Genomic DNA, 21883 nt, shown 5'->3' with positions numbered 1-21883 from the left:
TAACACTTGTATAGAAACTGACATGGCATGGTGAGTTGACAATCCCACTAATTCTATTAACCAAAAATAAAATAACCTCTCTTTTATTTTCTTATATATTTCTACTTGGACATTTCTCCTCCAAATTTATACACTCTTGAGTCACACACGATTATTAGCATCTACGATTTTTTTTTTTGGGTTAAATTTGTGAATCACTCTGAAGCTAAACATTACCTTAAGTTGTTAATCAATGGAGAAATTAATTCATGGTGTTTGAAACTTTCTTCTGGGTTTATTCACATGTATAAGTAGGTTAATTAATTTAAACTGTTTTTTTGTTTTCGTAATAGCGTCAGTTCACTTCATCAGTTCATAAATTTGTTGTTGAACTTTCTTAGTCATATGGATCGTTTACTAACACACTAATTACTAACTGTATAATTTTCTAGTGCACATTACATGTTTGATGAAATGTCACAATATATATGTTTTTTCCTATTTATCTTGAAAATTCAGGAAACAATTGAGGGATTAGTACCTTCATTATAAGATCATATTCATACATGTACGTACATTATGGTGTACATTATAGTGCAGCATCCATATTATAAGCTCGTATACATTTATTGTCAAGTGTTTACTAGAAGTAATACTTTAGAACAACTTTAAATAACAGAGACCATAAAGATCCATGAACTTACAAGGTGATAAACTAATAATAACTCAAAGATAAGAACAAATAAAAAACAATATCCACACAAGACAATATCCACGGTAGATAATAAAGCAGTCTATAATGGAAATTGTGACATATTTAATATACGAGTTAAATAACAAGACTCTAACTATGGACCAAAAAATTCAGATGTATTTGGATAGATAAATGTCGTATTTGAATCTTTAATGGCTGCATTCAGAGAGTTGACTTGGACGCCTAAATGTTGTAGTTGTGATACTTGGTGAAACATATGATTCATTTGTAAAGGATAGTATGGCTCTTGACTAGCATAATGCGGAACAAATCCACCATAGTGATGCGGATAGTTAGCATATTACGTATGACTATATTCATTCTCAACATGGTAGACATTTTGAATAGCCTACAATCGATATAAAACATGGTGGATTGTTATAGTCAGTGTACTATAAAACAAGTTTGATAGTACACATTTACTTCGTTAGTAAATTACCTCTTTCCCATTCTTTGTGCGTTTCTTCACTGGTCCATTATCATCAAAACCACCAACATCTTCTTTATGATCAGAACCTTGTGACTTCTACAATTGCAATTGGGCATTTATCAATATACTCGAAAACAATTAAGTAAATTGAAAAAATATAGTTATAATACCTTATTTTTCTTCTGCATTTTGGTAATGACTTTCTCAGACTTGGACTTGAGCCTACTATTTGGAGGACGACCTTTTCCCCGCACCGGCACCGTGTAACGACCCAATCTCGTTTTACCAAAAACGCGTCTTAATTTTTTTTTATATATAGTGCATCTGGTGAAATGTCCCGTTCTTATTGATTAAAAACGTTCCATATTAATTGATTTCGTTGCGAGGTTTTGACCTCTATATGAGACGTTTTTCAAAGACTGCATTCATTTTTAAAACAAACCATAACCTTTATTTCATAAATAAAGGTTTAAAAAGCTTTACGTAGATTATCAAATAATGATAATCTAAAATATCCTGTTTACACACGACCATTACATAATGGTTTATAATACAAATATGTTACATCGAAATCAGTTTCTTGAATGCAGTTTTTACACAATATCATACAAACATGGACTCCAAATCTTGTCCTTATTTTAGTATGCAACAGCGGAAGCTCTTAATATTCACCTGAGAATAAACATGCTTTAAACGTCAACAAAAATGTTGGTGAGTTATAGGTTTAACCTATATATATCAAATCGTAACAATAGACCACAAGATTTCATATTTCAATATACATTCCATACATAGAGATAAAAATCATTCATATGGTGAACACCTGGTAACCGACATTAACAAGATGCATATATAAGAATATCCCCATCATTCCGGGACACCCTTCGGATATGATATAAATTTAGAAGTACTAAAGCATCCGGTACTTTGGATGGGGTTTGTTAGGCCCAATAGATCTATCTTTAGGATTCGCGTCAATTAGAGTGTCTGTTCCCTAATTCTTAGATTACCAGACTTAATAAAAAGGGGCACATTCGATTTCGATAATTTAACCATAGAATGTAGTTTCACGTACTTGTGTCTATTTTGTAAATCATTTATAAAACCTGCATGTATTCTCATCCCAAAAATATTAGATTTTAAAAGTGGGACTATAACTCACTTTCACAGATTTTTACTTCGTCGGGAAGTAAGACTTGGCTACTGGTTGATTCACGAACCTATAACAATATATACATATATATCAAAGTATGTTCAAAATATATTTACAACACTTTTAATATATTTTGATGTTTTAAGTTTATTAAGTCAGCTGTCCTCGTTAGTAACCTACAACTAGTTGTCCACAATTAGATGTACAGAAATAAATCGATAAATATTATCTTGAATCAATCCACGACCCAGTGTATACGTATCTCAGTATTGATCACAACTCAAACTATATATATTTTGGAATCAACCTCAACCCTGTATAGCTAACTCCAACATTCACATATAGAGTGTCTATGGTTGTTCCGAAATATATATAGATGTGTCGACATGATAGGTCGAAACATTGTATACGTGTCTATGGTATCTCAAGATTACATAATATACAATACAAGTTGATTAAGTTATGGTTGGAATAGATTTGTTACCAATTTTCACGTAGCTAAAATGAAAAAAATTATCCAATCTTGTTTTACCCATAACTTCTTCATTTTAAATCCGTTTTGAGTGAATCAAATTGCTATGGTTTCATATTGAACTCTATTTTATGAATCTAAACAGAAAAAGTATAGGTTTATAGTCGGAAAAATAAGTTACAAGTCGTTTTTGTAAAGGTAGTCATTTCAGTCGAAAGAACGACGTCTAGATGACCATTTTAGAAAACATACTTCCACTTTGAGTTTAACCATAATTTTTGGATATAGTTTCATGTTCATAATAAAAATCATCTTCTCAGAATAACAACTTTTAAATCAAAGTTTATCATAGTTTTTAATTAACTAACCCAAAACAGCCCGCGGTGTTACTACGACGGCGTAAATCCGGTTTTACGGTGTTTTTCGTGTTTCCAGGTTTTAAATCATTAAGTTAGCATATCATATAGATATAGAACATGTGTTTAGTTGATTTTAAAAGTCAAGTTAGAAGGATTAACTTTTGTTTGCGAACAAGTTTAGAATTAACTAAACTATGTTCTAGTGATTACAAGTTTAAACCTTCGAATAAGATAGCTTTATATGTATGAATCGAATGATGTTATGAACATCATTACTACCTTAAGTTCCTTGGATAAACCTACTGGAAAAGAAAAAAATGGATCTAGCTTCAACGGATCCTTGGATGGCTCGAAGTTCTTGAAGCAGAATCATGACACGAAAACAAGTTCAAGTAAGATCATCACTTGAAATAAGATTGTTATAGTTATAGAAATTGAACCAAAGTTTGAATATGATTATTACCTTGTATTAGAATGATAACCTACTGTAAGAAACAAAGATTTCTTGAGGTTGGATGATCACCTTACAAGATTGGAAGTGAGCTAGCAAACATGAAAGTATTCTTGATTTTATGTAACTAGAACTTGTAAAATATATGAAGAACACTTAGAACTTGAAGATAGAACTTGAGAGAGATCAATTAGATGAAGAAAATTGAAGAATGAAAGTGTTTGTAGGTGTTTTTGGTCGTTGGTGTATGGATTAGATATAAAGGATATGTAATTTTGTTTTCATGTAAATAAGTCATGAATGATTACTCATATTTTTGTAATTTTATGAGATATTTCATGCTAGTTGCCAAATGATGGTTCCCACATGTGTTAGGTGACTCACATGGGTTTCTAAGAGCTGATCATTGGAGTGTATATACCAATAGTACATACATCTAAAAGCTGTGTATTGTACGAGTACGAATACGGGTGCATACGAGTAGAATTGTTGATGAAACTGAACGAGGATGTAATTGTAAGCATTTTTGTTAAGTAGAAGTATTTTGATAAGTGTCTTGAAGTCTTTCAAAAGTGTATGAATACATATTAAAACACTACATGTATATACATTTTAACTGAGTCGTTAAATCATCGTTAGTCGTTACATGTAAATGTTGTTTTGAAACCTTTAGGTTAACGATCTTGTTGAATGTTGTTAACCCATTGTTTATTATAACAAATGAGATGTTAAATTATTATATTATCATGATATTATGATATATAATATATCTTAGTATGATGTATATACAGTTAAATGTCGTTACAACGATAATCGTTACATATATGTCTCGTTTCGAAATCATTAAGTTAGTAGTCTTATTTTTGCATATGTATTTCATTGTTAATACACTTAATAATATATTTACTTATCATTTAACATAATTAACCAAGTGTATCAATATCTTAATATGATTCATATGTACCTAGTAAGACGTTGTTATAACGATAATCGTTATATATATCGTTTTCGAGTTTCTTAAATTAATAGTCTCATTTTTATGTGTATAACTCATTGTTAAAATACCTAATGAGATACATACTTATAATAAAAACATGTTAACTATATATATAACCATATATATGTCATTGTATAGTTTTTACAATTTTTAACGTTCGTGAATCACCGGTCAACTTGGGTGGTCAATTGTCTATATGAAACATATTTCAATTAATCAAGTCTTAACAAGTTTGATTGCTTAACATGTTGGAAACATTTAATCATGTAAATATCAATCTCAATTAATATATATAAACATGGAAAAGTTCGGGTCACTACATCTGGACGGCGTCCAGTTATTTGGACGGCGTCCAGCAGTGAAGCCCAGGACGGCGTCCAAGCCATTTGGACGGCGTCCAAGCCATTTGGACGGCGTCCAAATGAACTAAAAGTTCCTGATCAGTTTTACAAATTCACGCGGGCTGAAAACTCGCCTCCCGACACTTTGAAAGGAAATGGTTTTCACAACATACTATAATAATTATAATTAAGAGATTTCCTCATTAGAAACGGGTTTTACATCACAAACGTTAATTAAAAGTATTTACACCACAAATACGGGTTAAGACTCAATAACCCAACCCAATACCAAGAGCATAATCTCGGGGACTACCAAATCCCCCCATCCGCATCCAAATATCCAAAAGCTACCCCATCGAGTCCAAGCACCCCTAAGCATCTAGTCTAACAACTAGCTAGCTTCATAATCACAAAACCTGTAAAAAGGTAAACAACGAGAGGGTAAGCAAAGCTTAGTGAGTGCAACAATTATACATACACATATATAACCCATCTATTTGCAATCGCACCCACCAAACACCTCATTGGAAAATATAACTCAAATAACATGCCGTCATACTCATAATGCTAACAACTCGTACACTATCACAATGCCACATTAGCATATACTCAACACAATATATATAAACGTATAGCATGCTAAACGAAATCCAACAACATGATATGGTTAACCATAAACGCTATGGTGCTACCGGCTCGTGGTTCACACCATACGCAATTAGTCATACTCTTTTATAGTGCTACCGGCTCGTGGTTCACACTTTGTTTTATAGTGCTACCGGCTCGTGGTTCACACTCGATGCTACCGGATCGTGGTTCACATCTTAGTTTATAGTGCTACCGGCTCGTGGTTCACACTCGATGCTACCGGCTCGTGGTTCACATCTTAGTTTATAGTGCTACCGGCTCGTGGTTCACACTCGATGCTACCGGCTCGTGGTTCACATCTTATCGTACACATGTTATGGCACTACCGGCTCGATGGTTCATGCCATAACACCCACAAATAAACACGCCATATACACATACGTATAATTACTCCACTCACCTCGATTACATGAAGAGCCAATCCCGCTTGAGCTCCTAATCGTCCAAAAGTAAATCACCTAAGAGATTCACAACAAAAAAGCTTTACACCTAAGCTTATACTCAAATCACCATAAGTGCAATTTCCGACCATTTACACATGCACTAACTTTGACTAAGTAAAAACTCACCCAAACTTCTCATAATCACAATCAACTTGTGATTATGTTCCAATAACACATGTTACAAAAGATTTGATCAACCATTCCTCCATTTGGACTCACGACCCGCTCAAATTACCATAAAGTGCAATTTACAACTTTTTTGCACTTTTAACGATATCCGAGGGTCCAAAATTAACAAGGCTTTTCCGTTTTCCCTAAATGCCCTATGACATCACAATTAGCCTTTGAACACTCTCTAGCTCGAGTTTTGCACCAAAAACCCATTTCGACCCTTAACAAAGTCAATTTCCAACGTTTGCTAGTTTTGACGCCAAAACACTTTTAATTCAAGTTTATACTCTTAACTTAATCCTTTTAGGTTTATAAACCTTACAAAGTCGACAACCGATCCAAGATCACTAACGAACCCTAATTTTGACTTATTTCAAAAGTAGTCAACCAAATATACTCAAATGGTTTCCAACACTCCTTTAATCACTAACACTAGTGATTATACACTATTTACGAGCTCTAAGCAAGGATAAGTTGTTCACCAACCCAAAACCTGCAATCATCAACAATAAACCCGATTACTAGTTCAAATCTTCCATTAATGGCTAACCGGGTTATCCCAAGAACATACAAGTTTAAACCCCAAATTGATTATCAAATCAAACAATAAAAACTCGGAGTTAGAACTTACCAACACTACCACAACGTAGCCGTGAACGAGGAGAACAACTTTAAATCTCGCGACCCGACCCGAATCACACTTCTTCTTCTCCAAATCCCTAACTCTCTCTCTAGAACCTCCTCTCTCTCTCTCTAGGGTTTGGTTGGGAGTGTTTGTGGGTGAAAATGAGGATAAGGGTGGGTTTAGATCAGTTTTGATGGCCCAAACGACCCCCAAGTGAAAAGACCTAAATACCCTCTTTTAACAACTTCAAAATGTCACAGCTAGCCCGTCAGGCCTTTTGGACGGCGTCCAAAAAGCTTGGACGGCGTCCAGATTAACTGACTCAGTTTTCTGAACTTGTTTTGGTCGTAACTTTCAAACCGTAACTCCATTTTCGATGAATCAAATATCGTTGGAAACGTAATGAGATTTACTATCCAATGGTAAGGTTTTAGAACCTCAATTCCAACTTTATTTGGGATCCAAATATACGCTTACATGCCTCGTATTTCGAATGACGTTCGAAATAACGCGTAACTGAAAACGGGGTGTTACAACTCTCCCCCACTTAAATTGGATCACGTCCTCGTGATTCGCACCACACTAGAAGTTAAGCACTTCTCCCTCGCACATTTTCGCTTCCAACGCGAAGTCACACACGTAGTAATCACGCACCCGAATTCTCGCTTCGTGCACTGACTCAACATTTAATAACAATATCGGGTAATCAACCCTCGAGTCAAAACAACTGCAACCGTTTGCTCCTACGCCGAGTGTCCAAACTAGTACCATACACTTCACAATCGTCTTAAAAGTAGAGCATTTCACCGACAACCATCGTCGTCGTGCCTTTCAATCCTACGAAACACAACCAAGCCCGACATCCATAACATCTTCCGTGAACTCTAAGATCTCACCACACGCTAATAATTACTAGCGCGCATTACCGCAACAAACGGTATCTCATACACTCAACGTTCAGAATTCCCACTTAGGAAAAATACGGAAAACACCATTATCCCTTCAAGTTCTCTCGTCTAAAACTCGCAACAAGCTACAACCATAACTATATCACCCAACGCGATCTACTAGGTCCACTACGCCGCGAACCAAGTCTTGCATTATTCCAAATCGAGAAGGATTCATGCCGCATCGAAACTTAGTACTTTCAACGGTCCATAACCGTATCACTCAACGATCGCACATCCGCTTATGTGCAAACACTTGCTTTCCACCCCAGAAACCCGTGATTCTCAATTTTACAAGTCGATGCCAACGGGGTAATCGACACACTCCTCCGACTAGTACTTCTTACAGTCACCATAACCGGGTTATTCCTTCAACAAAGAAATTTCGGTACCGCCAAAATAATCACTTAGGAGCACTACTTTCCCACCAATCGATCCGCACACGACCATCCGTCACTGGATTAATCCAGGACGTCAATAATACACCACGAGTTAGACGAAACATCAACACTCGACACAAGGTTTCTCCCTTAAACCCTACAACACAACCATACACTATCGCTTCCTAATACTATCATGGAAACTATTCGTGTACTAGAATCCCGTCAGCAGAGAATTATCAACATAACAATTCGCAATTCGCCACACGACCCACAAAATATTCACCAACGCCGGGTGAATCCTCCTACCTAGACCGTCCATTGAGGATGGCTTCGACATTTTGATACAACCAACATGTCACATCACTAGGGAAAACACTCTCGCAAACAAACAACATCCGCGTGTCTCGATGTGAGACAATCAGAATCGACACTTTCCTCTTCACAATCATCCGTAAAGTGGAATAATCCACTGACAATCTCCACTATTGCGTTTCCTGACAGGGAAAATACGATATTCACCACGATATCGAACTCGTTCTCATTCAATTATACTGTCCGGGCTTCACGACAACCCAGATTTTTCACTACAAGAGCGCCCGCAACGACAACTTCATTCTCTCACTCCGGGATCTCAAACTTCACATTTGGTCTCATACCGCACATTGGTACTACATGACCACCTTACATAGGAAGCCTTACACTTCCTTCGATCCCATCATCACAATCTTCACTCATAACATTCTAGAGTTGTAACTCACAATCGTAAAGCACGATCTCGAGTCGACAATAGCAACCCGTCACTCTTCCTTGTTAGGAACTCCGAATACCTATTGTGGCTTAGCACGGTACACTCCGACACTTTGCTATATATAACACCACTGGAGCTTCCTCGGGCGGCAGTAAAAACTCCCCCACTTAGAATTTGGCTCCACATTCTCACCGCCAAGATGATAACATCATGAGGAATTAGCATTCCATGAAACACATGAGCATTCTCGTCACTGATCATACAGTCCAAATCACTACGAATTCAATTCAGGCTCCCAGAGCCGACATACACATTCGCTTGAAGTGACGTACACGCGATAACATCGCATCCTCATACCATAAATACAATTAATAGTCCTTCATCGTTCGCAAAGCGAACTCCATCAAAGTGTCACATACGCCTCTACGACTAGGCATATGCCACTCCACTTAATCAGTCGTGCATCTCAGTCGAGATCACCCGCCATTCCACGCAACGAGCCTTTATCGACAATTGCTCACTCTCATGGAGAAGAGTGACCAATTTCGACACCCTAATTGTGTCCACCACAATATCAACACCTCATCATACCTTTCGGACTAACCGACCATTAAGTCCGTCACCGGCTCACCGGTCATCTTTACCCTTCTATCACTTAAGAGCAACAAGATTCGCTCACCCGTCACTTCATAAGAAGTATTCATCACAATGCTCTTAAACTTCGACTTTCGCAACCGTTGAATTACTATCACCCGTCGATCACTATTATAATCTCCGATGCTTCCAAGGGTATCTCACGGGCACCCTAAGCACAATGTGATCACACCACTACCGGAGTTGACCATTACACTAGCAGGTATAAAAGGGCACCTGACGCAGTGTCATGCAGACTCCCACCACAATCAATCGAATTTTAGAAAATCGATCTTTAGGTTCCATACACCCGATGTCACCCATCTCTCTATAATAATGACCCGAAGTCATACCTACCCGACAACCTTACGGTTTATTGTCTTGTCGAAAGTTCCAAGCGATCACACGCTACCCGCAATTTCCACAAGGCCAAACGATATGGCCTAATGAGGCCCTTCATCTAACACTAAGGAGATGCTCGGGAACACCAAGTCTTACACCCTTCTAGATCTCGATAAAACCACTACTACAAGGGATATTCCATTAGGAATGTTATCTTATAAGCCACAACACACTAACACAAAGCATCGTTATACGAGTCCCACTCCCATGAGTTTAACGACCCGCAGACTCCTCGATTCGCCAATTCCAAGGCGATTCACCACTAGAATCCTAACACGATTCTCTAACCACACACTCTACCGAGTGTAACTCAAAACTACAATCATTAGACTTGTCGCATTCCATTACAGAATTCAAATCCTCGTTGCACATACGCAAGCGTAAATCGGTCATCCTAGTTACGATGGGTAACTAAAACCAATAACAATCTCAACAGTGCACCCACTACTTAGGGTGACTAAACACTCACCAAACTCGTGAGTTGGCTCGCTCACTTAACTAACCGAATCCATCGTACACTTCCCGACTCACAAAGAACCTGATGTGATAACAAGCACATCAGCAGACCACTATAAACTAGGAACCAATAAAAGATTCCTAACTCGTCCTGTTCTACCCCAACCATGTAACGTTTCCTCCATTCGGTACTTGTCATGTCATGCTTAGTGTCAAGATACACGGTTCTAATAATGGTGATCGGTTACTATTACAAATGCGTACCTTACCATTTCCACATGGTCATGCAAAGTACTTTACCCGGACTGACGCAACATTCACACAAAATAACACGCGATAACTCCTAGTACCTGAATGACCCAAGTCCTTACCGTGAACTCGATCACTCAAACCGCCAACATGTGAATCTCTCTAATAGATTCGTCCATAGGACATCACACCAAAAGATACCTGTATATATACACCAATATACAATAATAATAAACGTACACAAGTACACCACAACAACAAGTCAACCTACAACCTAGGTGACTATCACTAAAACAGCGTCCAAGTTCACCTACTTACATTAGGCACTAGCAATCTAAGGCACTAATTTACACACGAAATAAGGCCCCACATAAACACACTTTGGACAAACGCAAATCCTAGTTAGTCACCTACTCTAAGGCACTAACAAATCTCAATCCGACCCATAATGCTACAAGTCCCGCAAATAACGCACAACCGACAATAAGTCTAAGACTAGGCACCTATTCCAAGGTCACCTAATTCCCTTAGACTATGCTCTAATACCACTTGTAACGACCCAATCTCGTTTTACCAAAAACGCGTCTTAATTTTTTTTTTTATATAGTGCATCTGGACGGCGTCCAGCAGTGATGCCCAGGACGGCGTCCAAGCCATTTGGACAGCGTCCAAATGAACTAAAAGTTCATGATCAGTTTTACAAATTCACGCGGGCGGAAAACTCGCCTCCCGACACTTTTAAAGGAAATGGTTTTCACAACATACTATAATAATTATAATTAAGAGATTTCCTCATTAGAAATGGGTTTTACATCACAAACGTTAATTAAAAGTATTTACACCACAAATACGGGTTAAGACTGAATAACCCAACCCAATACCAAGAGCATAATCCCGGGGACTACCAAATCCCCCATCCGCATCCAAATATCCAAAAGCTACTGATAATGCTAAAAACGAACATATATTTCATAGCATTATTCCTCAAGAAAGACAAGCTTTTAGTTGCAATTGTCCTATTTACAAGTGATATTCAGTTAAATAATAAAAGGTGAAGACAAAAGATAGATTCGACGAATTGAAGACGCAAACGACCGAAAAGCTCAAAAGTACAAAATACAATCAAAGAGGTTCCAATTATTGATAAGAAACGTCTCAGAATTACAAGAGTACAAGATTCAAAACGCAAAGTACAAGATATTAAATTGTACGCAAGGACGTTCGAAAATCCGGAATCGGGACCAGAGTCAACTCTCAACGATCGACGCAACGGACTAAAAATTACAAGTTAACTATGTATATAAATATAATATAATATATAATAAATTATATAAATTATATATATTATATTTATATATTAAAACCGTCGGCAGATTAGGATCCAAACTTGTGTGAGCTGGATTTACGAACTCCGCGACTCGCGGAGTTTGTAGTGCAAAAATACCGAAACTCGCGGAGCTGTCCTGGACAAAAATGCCTATAAAAGCTCGCACATTCTGAACGTTTTAAACATCTTTTTCTTCTCCTCATTCATACGTAATATAGATATATTATAATTTTAATTTTAATTTTAATTTTAATTCTAATAATAAGGGTATGTTAGCGAATGTTGTAAGGGTGTAAGTCAAAATTCTGTCCGTGTAACGCTACGCTATTTTTAATCATTGTAAGTTATGTTCAACCTTTTTACATTAATGTCTCGTAGCTAAGTTATCATTATGCTTATTTAAAACAAAGTAATCATGATGTTGGGCTAATTACTAAAAATGGGTAATTGGGCTTTGTACCATAATTGGGGTTTGGACAAAAGAATGACACTTGTGGAAATTAGACTATGGGCTATTAATGGGCTTTATATTTGTTTAACTAAATGATAGTTTGTTAATTTTAATATAAAGATTTACAATTGGACGTCCCTATAAATAACCATATACACTCGATCGGACACGATGGGCGGGGTATTTATATATACGAATAATCGTTCATTTAACCGGACACGGGAATGAATTAATAGCCACTAGAATTATTAAAACAGGGGTGAAATTATGTACAAGGACACTTGGCATAATTGATAACAAAGTATTAAAACCTTGGGTTACACGCAGTCGATAACCTGGTGTAATTATTAAACAAAGTATTAAAACCTTGTTACAGTTTAAGTCCCCAATTAGTTGGAATATTTGACTTCAGGTATAAGGATAATTTGACGAGGACACTCGCACTTTATATATATGACTGATGGACTGTTATGGACAAAAACCAGACGGACATATTAAATAATCTAGGACAAAGGACAATTAACCCATGGGCATAAAACTAAAATCAACACGTCAAACATCATGATTACGGAAGTTTAAATAAGCATAATTCTTTTATTTCATATTTAATTTCCTTTATTTTATATTTAATTGCACTTCTAATTATTGCACTTTTATTTATTGTTTTTATATTTAATTGCACTTTTAATTATCGTACTTTTTAATTATCGCAATTTTATTTTATCGCACTTTTATTTATCGCAATTTCATTATCGTTATTTACTTTACGCTTTAAATTAAGTCTTTTATTTATTTAATATTTTACATTAGGTTTTAACCGCGACTAAGTTTTAAAATCGACAAACCGGTCATTAAACGGTAAAAACCCTCCTTTATAATAATAATATTACTTATATATATTTGTATTTTTATAAATTAAAACTAATATAGCGTTAAGCTTTGTTTAAAGATTTTCCCTGTGGAACGAACCGGACTTACTAAAAACTACACTACTGTACGATTAGGTACACTGCCTATAAGTATTGTAGCAATATTTAAGTATATCCATTCTATAAATAAATAAATATCTTGTGTAAAATTTTATCGTATTTAATAGTTTTTCCTAGTAAAATATAAGCTATTTCATATACACCTCTGCGCACATCAAGTATTTTTGGCGCCGCTGCCGGGGATCGAAGAAGCGAAACGCCACACACACATAAAAAAATTTTTTTTATTAAGTTTTAATTAGTTTTTGTAAAATATATACTTTTTAAATATTAAAAAAAATATATATAAAAAAATTAAAAACCAAAAAAAATATATATATATAAATCTATATTTAAGATTTTTATAAAATTATAAAGTATTTCTATTTTTATTTTAGTTTTCAAAACATAAGTTTTTATATAATTTATATAAATATTTTATTTAATTATTAAAACAGAAAATATAAAACAGAAAAATATAAAAACAAATAAATAAAAAACTGACCTGTCGAAACTTGACCTGTCTGTTTTGAACCTGCAATCTTCGCGACTTGCAGGGGTTTTGAACTGGGTTCACCGCGACTCGCGGAGCCGCTGTGTCAGGCCACTGACAGAAACCCTAAAACACATTTATTACGGAGTATTTATTATTATTATTAATTACTTAGTATTTAGGTTTTAATTAAAATAGTATTTAGTTTAAGTTTTAATTAATTGTAATATTAAAAGTTTTAATTAGTTTTAAATATATAAAATTTAATACTTTTATAAAATAATAAATATAAAAATCATATTTTTATAAAAATAAATAAATTTATCACTTTTTATATATTTTCATATTTCGTAACTTTTTAATCGTTTAATCGTAATATTGTATATTTATCGTTCGTAGCTAGTGTTAAGTTTAGTTTTGCCGTAGCTTATTATTTTTATTTATAGATTTTTAGGCCTTACCGTAAAATCCCTTAAGTGCTTATTCCTTAGACTAAGATTTAGGTGCTTTAGAATTTTGCGACGCCGTTTTACGCGCTACTTTCTTATTTTTATTTTTCGACGCCTTTTACCTATGTATCAATTATCACTCCAATTAGTAATCTCAATTTGCAATTTTAATTTTAAGTTAGTGATAGTAATAAGGTTGGGTTAGTCGAGTTTTTTAAAGTTTTATAGTCACTCTTTTTCTTTCTTATTTTTCGACGCCTTTTATTTTTCAACCCTTTTTTTGACCTTTTTCGACGCGCTCTTTTTCTTTCTTATTTCTCGACATTCTAGTTTTTAGGACATAGAATTTTTTTCTACTTCTTCTCTAAATTTCTTAAAATTACAAAAAATTATTTTAAGTGGTTAAATTGATAGACATCAAAATTTTCTGGTTCGTAGTAATAGTTGGATTTGTACGTGGACCGGGTTATTGGAGCCAAACAGTACTCAATTATATTGAGACCAAACGAATCCTGCCCCTCTGCTGCATCTTTTGGCTATTCGAAATGTGGGCAAAATCAGAAAAGTCTATTAATTGGATAACTTATATAATTTTTCTTTCCTTTTAAAAACTAATAGGATATTCAGTGAATGCACCGAGCAAGACGTTCACCACCTTTTGTACGTTCACCACTGATAGTGCTCCAAATGAACATATATTTAGTAGCAATATCCTCCCAATATGTAAATTATTTAGTTGTAATTGTCCTATTTAAAGTTGTAATCGCTTATATTAAATAAGTACGAAGACAAAAGGCGAAAACGACGATTTGAAGACGCAAATGACCAAAAAGCTCAAATGTACAAGATACAATCCAAGTGGTTCAAATTATTGATGAAGAACGTCTAAAAAAGACAAGAGTACAAGTTACAAAACGCAAAGTACAAGATATTAAATTGTACGCAAGGACATTCGAAAATCCGGAATCGGGACATGAGTCAACTATCAACGCCCGACGCAACGGTGCAAAAATTACAAGTCAACTATGCACATAAATAAAATATAATATTTAAATAATTCTTAAAATTATTTAAATATTATATTATTATTTAATTACGTCGACAAGCTAAGATCCAAAAAATTGTGAGCTGAAAAATCAAACTCCATGACTCGCGGAGTTTGAAGGCTAAAAACTCCACGACTCGCGGAGCAGCCAGATTCCAAAATGCCTATAAAAGGCCACGAGCTTCTGCAGTTTTAAAAATATATATATAAATAATAATAATAATATTCTGTAATAAATAAATAAATAAATAAATATATAATATATATAGTATAGGGTAGTTTTATATTAGATTAGTTCGGGTTATGTAAAGGTTATTTTACGGGTTTTTGAAGTCGAAATTCTGTCCGTGTAACACTACGCGATAAATACTCAATGTAAGTTATGTTCTCCTTTTTAAATTAATGTCTCGTACTTAATGTGAAAATTAGACTATGGGCTATTAATGGGTTTTATATTAACTAAACAATACCTTGTTAATTTAATATACAAACTTATAATTTGACGTATTTATATATAAACACATACACTTGACTGGGTACGGTGGGCGGGATATCTATAAATACCAATAATTATTCATTTTACCGGACACGGAACTGGATTAATAGTTAATAGACTTGTTGAAACAGGGGTGAATTACATTCAAGGGTAATTGGTGTAATTGTTAACAAAGTAGTAAAACCTTGGTTTACACGCAGTCGATAACCTGGTGTATTCATTAAACAAAGTATTAAAACCTTGTTACAATTCGAATCCCCAATTAGTTGGAATATTTGACTTCGGGAATAAGAATAATTTGACGAAGGCTTTCGCTCTTTATATTTATGACTGATGGACTATTATGGACAAATCCGTATGGACATATTAAATAATCCAGGACAAAGAACAATTAACCCATGGGAATAAACTAAAATCAACACGTCAAACATCATGATTACGGAAGTTTACATAAGCATAATTCTTTTATTTCATATTTAATTTCTTTTATTTTATATTTAATTGCACTTCTAATTATCACACTTTTATTTATTGTTATTGTATTTAATTGCACTTTTAATTATCGTACTTTTTAATTATCGCAATTTTATTTTATCGCACTTTTATTTATCGCAATTTCATTATCGTTATTTACTTTACGCTTTAAATTTAGTCTTTTATTTATTTTTAATATTTTACATTAGGTTTTAACTGCGACTAAAGTTTTAAAATCGACAAACCGGTCATTCAAAGGTAAAAACCCCCTTTTATATATTATTAATATAATATATTTTGTACAAATATAATTGTTTAAAAATATAGTGTGCAATAAACCCGCTCCCTGTGGAACGAACCGGACTTACTAAAAACTATACTACTCTACGATTAGGTACACTGCCTATAGTGTTGTAGCAAGGTTTAGGTATATCCCATTTGTAAATAAATAATTAAAACTTGTGTAATTTGTAACGTATTTCGTAGTAAAATATAGTACTATCACGTACCCCCACGCTACGACATCAAGTTTTTGGCGCCGCTGCCGGGGACTCGGCGAAACGCTATATTTTTAATTTATTTTTGTATAAATATATTTAAATATATTTTTAGAAAAACAATATAAAATTTAAAAAAAAAAAACACATTTTTCAAACTCCACGACTCGCGGAGTTTGCAGGCTTAAAACTCCACGACTCGCGGAGCCACCCTGACGCGCCTGCAGAAACCCTAAATTTGCATTTATTACGGAGTTTTAATTATTATTATTAATTATTTAGTATTTAGGGTTAATTAATTTATTATTTAGTTTAAGTTTTAATTAATTTGTAATAATTAATTTTAATTAGTTTTATTTAAATTGTAAAATTAATAGTTTTATAAAATAAATAATATAAAAATAATATTTTTATAAAAATTGTACTTTTTACAACTTTAAGTTTATTTTTATTTTTTGTTTATTTTTATTTATTTTTAGTGTAATATTTGTATTTTTCGCTCGTATTTAGTTTTAAGACATAGTTTTTGCCATAGCTTATTTTTATTTCTAGATTTTTAGGCTTTGCCGTAAAATCCCTTAAGTGCTTTTTCTTTAGATTAAGATTTAGGCGCTTTAGAATTTTGCGACGCCGTTTTTAGATTTTAGTGCCTAATTAAGTTATTGCCGTTTTGGATATAGAATTCCTTTAAGCTTTAATACCTTTAGGCGTAACTTTTTAGATTTAATTTTTAGACTTTTAAGTTACGACGCGCTATTTTCTTATTTTTATTTTTCGACGTTTTTCGACGCGCACTCTTTTTCTTTCTTATTTCTCGACACGCTAGTTTTTAGGACTTAGAAATTTTCTCTATTTCTTCTCTAAAATTTCAAAACAAAAAATTATTTTAAGCGGTTAAATTGATAGACATTCAAATTTTCTGCTTCGTAGTAATAGTTGGATTTGTTAGTGGCTGAGTTGTGAGCTTCCGATTTAAAGGGTTCTGGCTCCCTGCTGCATCTATTGGCTATTCGAAACGTGGGCAAAAGCAGAAAAGTCTATTAATTGGACAACTTATATAAGTTTTTCTATTTTTATAACTAATAGGATAATTAAAATTTGGTAATAAGCGCATTATGAAAAGTCTTGAAGATATTTTGGAAATTCTTTATGAAATACAAAATCAATACTCTCAACCGAGTGTTGATGACAATTCGATCAGTCAATCTTGGATCACGAACGACGAAACAATAACTGGTTGTGAAATCTGTGGAGATTATCACTCAACATGGGAATATTACTATTACGTTCCTATGGAAAATTATGCACCCACGGAACCTGAATGGAATGATTATGAAGAATACAATTTAAATTGGGATTATTCCTAAGAATATTTCCAAACTCAACAACCAGTAGACGAGGAAAATTACGTGTCTGAAAATTTATTAGACAATATGAAAATCAAACTCGAAGAACTCAATGCTCAAAATGAACAAATGAGAGAGTTTGTAAACCGGCAATCTGAAACTCTATCAGACTACTACACCTGTTGATCTGAGGAGTATTGTGCAAGAAAATCTCATATCATCGAATTTTGATGAATTCGAGAGCTCCGAAATCACCAACTATCCCGATGATACTTTTTATTCAGTCTTACCAATTTCACAACATAATGACACATTAGCCTCTACCGACGAAATCATCGACCAATCAATGAATGAAGAAGAAGTAAGGGTGACAAATTGGTACTCTTGGAAAAACGATAACGTTGAAAATTTTACCCCCGAGACCAAAATAGTGGGACCGATAAGTACCGTTAATGAAGAAGAATCTACTTCGATCCCGAAATTCACCATTCCACAACTTTCCAACCCAATATTCTCAATAGACGAGTCATCTACCAAAGATGAACTACGAGCTATAATAGATAATGACAGCTTGGATTTCACCCAATTGGGTAATAGAGGTGAAAACTTCGATCCCGAGAATAAAAGGAAGGAAATGTTAGGAATTGTCCACCCTATAATATGTATGTTGGTGTATATCGATCCATTTGACCAAGAACCAGAAAAGAGACATATCCATTTACTAAAAGCTACACTTAAAAAATAATTAAGTAGTGACGATCGGGTGAGTCTAAACTTTAAACCCATTGATATATTATACACCACCCGAGATGTAAATAACTGGCTCACTATTTTAATTCGTGGAACTTATTCTACCGACTTCACATGTCGTCAGCTAAGTATGGGGAAGTCTAACCCCACTTAACGTTAAATTAGGGGTTCAGGTTAGTGCATAACTCGTTAATAAAAATGCATGATTAGGGTAAAAGATGCTTTTTCAAATATTAGTAAACAGTTCAGAAAAGCAGCCGTTTTTGAAAAAAGCATGTGTGATAAAACAAGAAGGAATGAACGATGAGGCGCGCTATCTATCATTCGACGAGCTTTGTAATTACAAACTGGGTAATTTCAATCACTTTTCTACACTAATCACCCTCATGAATTTATAATTAGAGTCTGATTTCATGCAAATGAGGGCATTGCATGATCTCAAGTGTGGGGAAGGGTTATAAATTCTCTCGGGTTTACACTTGGTTTTATTTGCCAAATTTTGTGAAAATTTGAAAAATTTTCAACTAAATGAATTCAAAATCATGTTTATACATATTTATGAACGATGAAAACTAGGTGTTAATACCGAAATTATCGTTACCTCGGAAAGGACATAAATTGAGAAACACCCTAAAACGCTTGAATTCATTTAAAATGGAATAAAGGAGAATAAAAAGGCAAAGAAAGAAACTAAGTGTGGGGAGAATGTACCTAGTTATTCAATTAAAAACTATCTAGCACATGTTTCTGTAAAGTTTATTGCAGGTGCTTTTGTTTTGGACTAAATTAACTATTTTACCCGATGAAAGAAAAGAAAAGATGGATCTACACGATGAATCAATTCCATCATTAAAAGGAAGTAAAGTCTTCTGGAAAAGACACGCGCTTCTTGATTTAGGTCAAGAAGTTGTCGTCCAGACCAGCTGTAGGTTGACGAAAAATCTAGAAAAGTCATCTCTAAAATCAGCAGGAAATCCACGGACCTCAGCATCAAACATGGTCGCCAAGTGGTCAGATTTATCCTAACCATGAGAAGGATTTATCTCGTACAATGGGGGGGCACCGTGCAAATTAGCTTGATAAGACTAATGAATCAGATCTCCAGAAAGGATAATCTCCTTAAAGATTAAAAATCAGCTTTTAAGACTGATATTACTCAATCCTTGAGATTGACCTTAAAGATTGAAAATTCAAACTCATGGAATTCAATGATATCTAAACTCGAGATTGAACGAGAAAATATTTTGATCAAAAATACAAACCGATTTGTTTTCTGAAAACTCATTTTCAATGCGTTCATTACCATTGAACGTAAAATCCTAGAAATTCACCTGGAATTCATTAGGTCACCTGAACCAAATCGGGTGTCAACCGTAAGAACGGTGGTTGCATAGCATGGTCGAAGACAGGACCTTGTGCCAGACCGAAAAATTATAAGGGTGAGCTTTACTATTGCTCCTACAAAGGATAGTAATTGCGTCCGACACGTTATAGACCATAATCAAAAGCAAGTCACGGGACATTGCCTTAATAGTTGCTTGTTCAACGCTTTCCTTTACAACCGGACGGTAGTTTACCGAAAGGTAATATACGGGACAAGTAAACTGGACGTGTTGCTTTCCTAATACAAGGTTAGCAAGTGGGTGACACAAAACCATAAGTTTTGAGCTAAAATTTTCAAATCTGAAACCCACAAAACCCACAAAAATATTTTGCAACACCGGTGAAGGGTTATTCCGGAAAACTTATCTAGGGTAAAAGCTAGATTGAATTTTCAAAGATAAAATGTTTTCATAAAGATCCAATTTCCTTAAGGATCTACATTTTCATAGTCATGTGGGACTGTAAACCGCCTTTCAAATGTGCACTTTGCTTTAGAAATCGAAAGTAAATCGGCTATTTGATTGCAAGTGTCGTTGACCTAAACCCGAGGCAACTGTGGATGACACACCCACCTTTAACCATGGTTCTATCGTTACTATCATTATTTATACCGCCATATCAAAATCACTAATGTACAAAGTGTGAAGAATAAAGAAGTGATTCGTGTGATGTATTATATTATTTCAAGTTATGTATTGCTTGAGGACAAGCAACGTTCAAGTGTGGGGATATTTGATAGTGCTCCAAATGAACATATATTTAGTAGCAATATCCTCCCAATATGTAAATTATTTAGTTGTAATTGTCCTATTTTCAGTTGTAATCGTTTATATTAAATAAGTGCGAAGACAAAAGGCGAAAACGACGATTTGAAGACGCAAATGACCAAAAAGCTCAAATGTACAAGATACAATCCAAGTGGTTCAAATTATTGATGAAGAACGTCTAAAAAAGACAAGAGTACAAGTTACAAAACGCAAAGTACAAGATATTAAATTGTACCCAAGGACATTCGAAAATCCGGAATCGGGACATGAGTCAACTATCAACGCCCGACGCAACGGTGCAAAAATTACAAGTCAACTATGCACATAAATAAAATATAATATTTAAATAATTCTTAAAATTATTTATATATTATATTATTATTTAATTACGTCGACAAGCTAAGATCCAAAAAATTGTGAGCTGAAAAATCAAACTCCACGACTCGCGGAGTTTGAAGGCCAAAAACTCCACGACTCGCGGAGCAGCCAGATTCCAAAATGCCTATAAAAGGCCACGAGCTTCTGCAGTTTTAAAAATATATATATAAATAATAATAATAATACTCTGTAATAAATAAATAATTAAATATATATATAATATATATAGTATAGGGTAGTTTTATATTAGATTAGTTCGGGTTATGTAAAGGTTATTTTACGGGTTTTTGAAGTCGAAATTCTGTCCGTGTAACACTACGCGATAAATACTCAATGTAAGTTATGTTCTCCTTTTTAAATTAATATCTCGTACTTAAGTTATTATTATGCTTATTTAATACCGAAGTAATCATGATGT

At 34.3% G+C, this 21883-nt stretch overlaps 1 protein-coding gene across 1 annotated transcript in view; it reads right to left on the bottom strand.

Moving 5' to 3' along the window:
• Positions 1-1034: 1034 nt before the first annotated feature.
• Positions 1035-21883, bottom strand: part of LOC139901134 (protein FAR-RED IMPAIRED RESPONSE 1-like) — a 54763-nt gene continuing 33914 nt past the window's right edge. The window contains exons 3-4 of the mRNA XM_071883873.1: positions 1173-1259; positions 1035-1082 (exon numbers count right to left, since the gene is read on the bottom strand). Of these exons, the coding sequence (XP_071739974.1) occupies positions 1035-1082; positions 1173-1259 (135 nt within the window). The remainder of the gene's footprint in view (positions 1083-1172; positions 1260-21883) is intronic.

Source organism: Rutidosis leptorrhynchoides, chromosome 3 (assembly GCF_046630445.1).
Source record: "Rutidosis leptorrhynchoides isolate AG116_Rl617_1_P2 chromosome 3, CSIRO_AGI_Rlap_v1, whole genome shotgun sequence".
NCBI lineage: Eukaryota > Viridiplantae > Streptophyta > Magnoliopsida > Asterales > Asteraceae > Rutidosis > Rutidosis leptorrhynchoides.
The sequence above is the reverse complement of the archived record's forward strand: the minus strand, read 5'-3'. Positions and strand labels throughout refer to the sequence as shown.